Source organism: Cucumis melo, chromosome 8 (genome assembly GCF_025177605.1).
Source record: "Cucumis melo cultivar AY chromosome 8, USDA_Cmelo_AY_1.0, whole genome shotgun sequence".
Taxonomy (NCBI): domain Eukaryota; kingdom Viridiplantae; phylum Streptophyta; class Magnoliopsida; order Cucurbitales; family Cucurbitaceae; genus Cucumis; species Cucumis melo.
The window spans coordinates 22,829,138-22,836,789 of NC_066864.1; the positions used below are offsets into that span (position 1 = coordinate 22,829,138).

The 7,652-nt window shown below is 32.2% G+C and overlaps 1 protein-coding gene across 1 annotated transcript; it reads right to left on the reverse strand.

The window, feature by feature from the left end:
• Positions 1 to 1,073: 1,073 nt before the first annotated feature.
• On the reverse strand, positions 1,074 to 2,727 carry LOC127150746 (uncharacterized). The gene is made up of 3 exons (XM_051089343.1): positions 1,608 to 2,727; positions 1,305 to 1,517; positions 1,074 to 1,236 (listed from the first exon to the last, which is right to left on the reverse strand). The coding sequence occupies exons 1-3, from the start codon at positions 1,857 to 1,859 to the stop codon at positions 1,126 to 1,128; spliced, it is 576 nt and encodes a 191-aa protein (XP_050945300.1). The 5' UTR covers positions 1,860 to 2,727; the 3' UTR covers positions 1,074 to 1,125.
• Positions 2,728 to 7,652: the final 4,925 nt, after the last annotated feature.

Below are 7,652 nucleotides of genomic sequence, written 5' to 3' on the forward strand. Positions count from 1 at the left end.
ACATATAGCCGATTTCAACCATGCCGCAGTAATGCAACAAATCTTCACAAGCTAAATAAATAAATTTGTCACTTCCAAATATTAGCTCGTTCATTGGGATGCGAATCATGTCTACATCCTTCATGTTGTTCATGGCATGTCTATTTAAAAGCTTAATAATCCAGTTAACGTCAGTATAATTTGAAGGGTATACGACATCCTTCCTAGTTGAATGCTCCTATCACAACCAAGGTTCTAAATTCAAAATACATATACAAATAAAATCAAAACTTAAATAGTAAAAAAAGATACACAGTTGTTTGTCATTGATCGTAGAAACAAGCCGACAAGGCCATTCTATAATGTTACCCAATGCTTGATTTAAAGTCTCTATCTTTCCCTTCACTGAATTGGGTATAGTCAAATTTTCTCCTGTAACCACGTCTACTAGAACTTTAACATTGGGACATCCAATGTTATCCTCAACTATCGTGGCTACTGCAACAATATTATTAATGGATCCTATAGACAATTGGCATGGTGTTCCCTTTACAAATATTAAAAGCATAGTTAAGAACAATTGATGCTATATCGTTAAAAAACTAAAAGTGACAACAAAGTCAATTACCTCCACTCCTTTGTTGGTAGGTGTGTCCTCATCGGCATCAAGATCTATATTAATACTTCCAATGGATGACCTCGAGTGATTACTTCTCTTCTTGTCACTTTTGCATCTCGAGTCATCCTCTTCTTTATGACACATTTTCTCCTTCCCTTTTACTGTGTTGAAATATTGTGATTGAGAGACAAAACCACCCACACCTCTTACACGTTCACCGTGCTCCTTGGAACCCAATGCGTCGGTCAAGATGTCCTCATTTTTATTTGTTGCAACTAATTCATCCTACAAAACAATACAAGTATTTTCATCATCAGTTAGGTTAACAAAAGATTATGTATTGTAATCATAAGTATACTTACAATCCGAGAGGCACAATCTCTAGTAGCATCATCAAAATAATCATTATTTCTTCCTTTCCGTGCTTCTTTCCAAAGAGTTAAACGATAGGAAACATCATGTGTTATTTTCTACAACAAAAGATAGATATTTAATTAACAACAACATATTAAGATAAATTCTTCAATTTAATTAGAAATACTCACTAGTTCATAAGCAAGATTAGCATATCTCTTACGTGACATGTGGTGATTGTATACGCATTTCGACCTTCTTTCCCTTTGAATACGACTATAATCCTGTACAACGTATTAGTTTGTAGGTAGATATCAAAACAAAATTAAAGTGAAAATGTAAACTTATTTACCTCCCACTCTTCACTTAGTCTAGCATCCACAAACGATTCCCAATCTTCTTGATTTATATGAGAATAGATTTTGGGAGGAAACTGCAAGAGTGATGGTTGATCCTTAGATGGAAGTATATACTTCTGAGTTAACGTGGTCTTGAACGTTCGGAACTTTCTTGATGCAGACATAAATATAGAATGTTTAGCATTGGGTTGTAAATCGAACGACATCTACAAAAAAAAAAAGAAAAAAAAGCTTAGTTAAACTTAGAGTGTAAAGCAAACTACATTATATGAAAAACATAATAATAGAACTCATACTGATATACAATCATAGATTTTATCTTTTAGCTCATTCGGAACTTCTTTCCAAGAGTTGTATGTGATAGGAATCTGTTGTCGAACGCACACACCAATGTAACTTTGCAATTTCTTAGACGTGGCTCCAACAGGTTGCCCGTGTTCATTAAATTGAATGGACAACTTTTGCCCAGAATTTCTCACTAAGGCCAATTCAGACATAGTAGTTGGCCCACGTGGAACAAATGATTTCTTTCTTACTTCTGGAAGCATTTCTCTTTCATCCTCATTGCTATCCTCCACCTATGAATCTGCAAAAAACGGAAATAGATTAGTAAGCAAGGTCAACATACATAAGCATAACAATTATGTTACGAACTTAAACATAAATACATTATAAAGCAAAGTAATGACATACCTTTCTCTACCCATCTACCCTCACAATCATGTCTAATATAAGTTGAATTTGTATCATCAGTCTCATTAGGTGTATCAACATTGGGCATCCTTTTAATGGTTTCATAACCACACTCTTGAAGCATATCTCCTATTTCATCTTCAAAGAAATCTTCTTCAATAGTTCTTTGTGGAGATGTTAAAACTACCGACCATTCAGGATTCATAGAATCTTGGACATAGAATACTTGTTTTGCTTGAGTGGCTAAAATAAATGAGTCTGATTTATGTCCAATACGTTTGAGATCGACGATGGTAAACCCAAGCTCGTCCACTTTGACTCCACTTCTATTGTCAACCCAATTACACTTAAATAAAATAAAAGATAATTGATGGTAATCAATCTCCCATATCTCTCGTATTACACCATAAAACGTCATATCAGACATGACAGGGTTTTTGTCCATAGAACTAGATACTTGCATCGTAGTAGCGGTTATACTAACTCCACTATTTTGAACTCTCCTAATATCATCACGCCTTTTTGTGTGATAGTAATAACCATTAATTATGTAACCAGAATAAGTGGCCACATCTGGAGAAGGTTCGTGAGCTATCCATCTTAAAGAAGGCGTGATGGAATTTTTAGGTACTTCGAGAGCAAGTGCAACCTACACAATATATTGGATTTAGTTAGATAAAAGACAAACATAAAAGAGTATGATTATAGTGATTACCCGTGTGGATAGCCACCGACTGAATGAGCAATTATGCTCTTCTTGAATCCACTTTTTACTTCGAGCTTTACCAGAGTTGAGCTTACGCAAACTCTCCATATGTTGTCTGTCATAAATGACAAGTTATTAAGTAATTACATAACTAACTTATATAGAATGAGAATAGATAGGATTTAGCACGTACTCGACATATGGTAGAACGTCATTTACATTCTGAATGACATAAAGATGAGCTTGATCTAACTGCTCCTTACTCGGTCTGATAAAAGAAGAAGCTGATAATGCTCTATCCACGTTTGAATTATTTTTTATTACAGATGAGTTAAGTCCAATAGAACTAACTCCAGCAATAAATTCAGAACAGAACTCTATAGCCTCTTCAACAATATAATTTTCTACCATACATCCTTCTGGTCGATTTCTATTTCGCACATAAGTTTTTAGGACTTTCATATATCTTTGAAAAGGATACATCCACCTTAGATGAACAGGTCCACAAAACTCAATTTCTCTTACGAGATGCACTACAAGGTGTACCATTATAGTGAAAAATGATGGTGGAAAATACTTCTCCAATAGACATAAAGTGACAACTACATCTTCTTGCATTCCTTTCAATTGTGATGTATCAATTGTCTTCTTACATATAGCATTAAAGAAGAAGCATAACTGAATAATTGCAAGTCTTACATGTTTCGGTAGAATACCACGAATTGCTATCTGATTAAATTTAGGAGAAAGAAAAGAAAATGGTCTGAAAAAATGCGCTTTTCCGTCATGATGACTTTATAACAAGAAGAGATATAGAAAGAACTTTCAAAGCATTTTGCAACGAGGAAGACTCATTGAAAGAAAAACTAGTTAACCTCTATATCTTAGAAGCATTTTTAATTCCCAAAAAGCAACACAACCACATAAATCTCCTACATCTAGACATATTGGATAATGAAGAAATCTTCAAAGGCTATCCATGGGGGATGTTATCATACATCCTAACATATCAGTTCTTGAAAAAAGCATCATATAGTAACAAGGATGATGTATACCTTCAAGGGTTTTCTCTAGCTTTAGTCTATTGAGCTTTTGAACAAATACCAAGACTTCCCAATTTAGATGTTGGGTTTGGAAGAAAGCTTGCAACGGAAGCGCCACCAATTGTAACGTAGGAATGTTTGGAAATAAGTAACTGGAGGACTCTAAACATCGACATTTTTTAATCTAAGAATGTAAGTAAACTTAGACCATGCTTTATATATGTCTATCTAGATAGACACTGAAAGATTTTCTATCCATGTCTATCTTGAATAGATGATGATATAAATCTATCACTGTTTATCAATACCTTTGCTACTACTTTTTCACTAACAATCTAATATCATTTTATTTGTAGTTCTCAATGACACCTCTAGACTCATCAGAAGAAGAGTCTCAAACAATTTTAAGATATTTCAAAACTATTGAGAAGCAGGAAAGATAAGAAAAAGCAGAGCAACAGGAAAACAAAGAAAAAAAAATGGAAAAAAAAGAATGAAACAAATAAAATCTTAAATAAAATAAGTGAAATCAGAAAAAAATCAAGAAAAATAAAAACAAAACAAATATTATTAAGACAAGGAATAAAAGAAATAAAAAGCATGTTGACAATGGTTATGACAAGCTTGAATGTTCCACCACCATCAGCCAAACTTCAACAACAACGGAATGAGAAAGAATTTGCATATACAAAAGTCGTGGCGAAAAATAAACCACCTACTTGTAGCCTCGATCTTCTTGATAATGATGAACAAGTTAATACAATGGTGAATTATGCAACAACAAATTCTCCTGCGGTTAGTGCCTTATTCATTTTGTACTCATTTGTTTTGTTTAATGTTTCTCAATTTTCAAATAAAATAAAACACGATTATGTTGTTTCTTTTTCTTTACAGGAAACTGCTGTTTTGGAAACATAAAGTAGTTTGGAAACAATAGCAACTACAGATTTAGAAACACCCAGAACACAAATATTGTCACAGGTTTAACTCTTTTCCAAACAATAAAAATAACTCATATAATTTATCTGTCTAGATGTGTTTTTGTTAGGGCTATTTTAGACCTAACATTATTAGACTAATTTTTCTCAACCTTTATCCATTTATTCACTAAAATATCATTTTTATGCAAAATATGAAACTTCACCCCGATACGAGTCCAACGCCACTGAAATCACTTAAATCGGAGTTATAACGAAGAAGAACGATAAAAAACAAGTTCAAGGGCAAAACTGGGAAATTGGACGAACCAGATCGTGCCACGTGACATCACCAGATCACGCCACGCGTCCGCCGCGAAGTCACGAGTTCGAACCCCAAGCATGCCTCTATTTTTCCTTTCATTTTCCGCGTGACCCGAAATCCGACCCGACAACCCGATTCGCGAATTGGTTTGCGACCCACGCGCCCGCCACGTGTTGCTCCCTCGTCCGCACGCGCCTCCCCCCATCGTGAGTTCGAATCTCTGCAGCTGCAATTTGTTTTTTTTTCTCTTCAATTGGGCCAACCCAAGACCCGATCCAAACTCATTTGTGACCCAGTTCATCATTTTTTCCAAAATTAACTGCAAAATGACAGTTTTTAAAACTAATTCCACTTTTTTCTTCTATTTTCCCTTCTATAAAATCCCTCATATTTTTTGGGAGAGAGAGAAGAAATTCCAAGTAAAAAAAAAAAAAAAAACTCTCTTTCTCATTCAATTCTTGTAGCAAATTCTTGAAACTCTATCAATAAATATTACTTTTGTTAAATAAATGGATTCTTTTCTCAACATTTTTTCAAGAATTTCATCAATCATCATGGGCTAAGGTAATATTTTGAGACTTTTTCTTAGGTTAAATTACCATGTTTTCTTTGAGAATTAAATTCCTTTCTATATCTTTTCAATTTTTTATTTGATTGCTTGTTTTCCTTTGCAATTCTTTTGAAATTTCAATGAAACAAATAAGTTTTCCCCATCAATTTTAAATTTTGATTTGCAATGGTTTCATTCTTGTAAATTCAAGAAAAGATTAATTAATCTTCTTTTTTTTCAATGATAAGAAACACGGTAATTACCTAAGAAAAAGTCCATCTACTAAACTTGAAAGAAAAACTTTACTTGAATTACTTGTTGTCACTAATCATTCTTTAATACTCGTTCTTTACTATAGTCCAAAAATTACTTCCACAAACCTCCCTTTTTTTTTTGTTTCTAATTTTCTTTTAGATCTTGAAGCTACTAATCGACCTTGTTTGTGAATCTTGAAGTTTTGAATCTTAAGTGCTCTCTAGGGTTCGACACCCTTCTTCCCCATACTACTATCAATTTCCACAAAGGTAAGAAGGGTTAAAAAGATAACTTTGAAAGGTAATTGAGGTAATCCCTAACCCTCATATTTCATCTAGTCTTTCTCTATTCTTGTATTCTTTTATTTTAGACTAGGAATAAATTCTTGTTTTGCACACTTACATCTATAACAACCTATCATTTTGATAACGACTTACCTTAAACAACATCCTTCCAGTTTTCTTCATGATGTCTTTGAACATTCTTACTTTATGTGTGTGTAGATAGATGAAGAAGACGAAAATAACAATTGGTTTATTTATTTAGGAACACCAAAAACACACGTATTGACACAGGTTTTAATTTGTTTAATATACAACTGGTTTCACAATCGTTTAAATAAAACTAAACGATCATTTAATATAACTAAACCATCGTTTAAAATAATTTAACGATCGTTTAATTATATTAAATGATCGTTTATATATTTCACACGACTGTTCGTTTAGTTTGCAATTCTTTAATTTATATATTTTTTAATTCTTTGCAACTCAACTGGTTTCATGATCGTATATACATATTTAAACGATCTTTATATTGCACAGTTGTCTACATTTTGTTGCACAATCATTTTGACAACACATTCTCTTTTTACATCAGATAATTGAAGTTAAAGATGGAGAAAAAGAAGAAGAAGTTGAAAATAGAAGCCAGTAAGACAAAACAAAACGAAGCCAGATTCAATTGGAAAATGTTGTAATCGTTGAAGAAAAAAATCGAAAAACAAGGGGAAGAAAATACAAAAGATACAACAAAAGGAAAACAAAAGTTGATTGAATTAGATGAGTTTGATAATAACGAAACTAAAACTGAAGAAGAAATTGACACTGATAACAGTCAAGAACCACAAGAAGAAATTGACACTGATAGTAGTCAAAAACTAGAAGAAGTTCAAACAAAAGGAAACAAGAGAGAAATTAAAGAAATGCAAAAAGAAAATAATGTTAGTCAGCAAAAAAAGACAAAAGTCTCAACACAAGAAGAAAGCAACAAGAGAAACGAAAGAAGAATATCAACTCAAAAATACATTGATACTGCTCCATCCTTCGACCTACAAATTTTTCAATATTTTAAAGATGATTTATAATGTGATTTATAATGTTTGTAAAGCTTTATATCTTTAAATTTAACTTTCGAAAATTTCTTTATTTTATACTCGAGAAATCTATATTCCATTTCACTTTTTATATCCTACACTATCTTGTAAAACGTATAAAGGGATCAATTACATTTATTACCACGATCGTTTATATATATATTCAACAATACCATCGTTTACTCGCATAAATAATAGTCGCTTAAATAATATACTGCACGATCGCGTAAATTGTACAATATCATCGTTTAACAACATCTTATAAATGATATTCTACACGATCGTTTAGTTGTACAACATCATCGTTTAACATTATATGTTTTTCCAATCGTTTAACAATGCAATCAATTACATTTTTTAAAAGATTGTTTTAACTTAATTACACGATGACTTATATATATATATATATATGACTTATATATATATATATATGACTTATATATATATATATGACTTATATATATATATATATATATA

Coding starts and splice junctions, on each gene's coding strand:
- LOC127150746 (XM_051089343.1), bottom strand. CDS start 1,859: ATGCTTCCAGAAGTAAGAAAGAAATCATTTGTTCCACGTGGGCCAACT. Junction 1,518..1,607: donor AAATCTATGATTGTATATCA/GTATGAGTTCTA, acceptor TTTTTTTTGTAG/ATGTCGTTCGATTTACAACC. Junction 1,237..1,304: donor GACTAAGTGAAGAGTGGGAG/GTAAATAAGTTT, acceptor TACGTTGTACAG/GATTATAGTCGTATTCAAAG.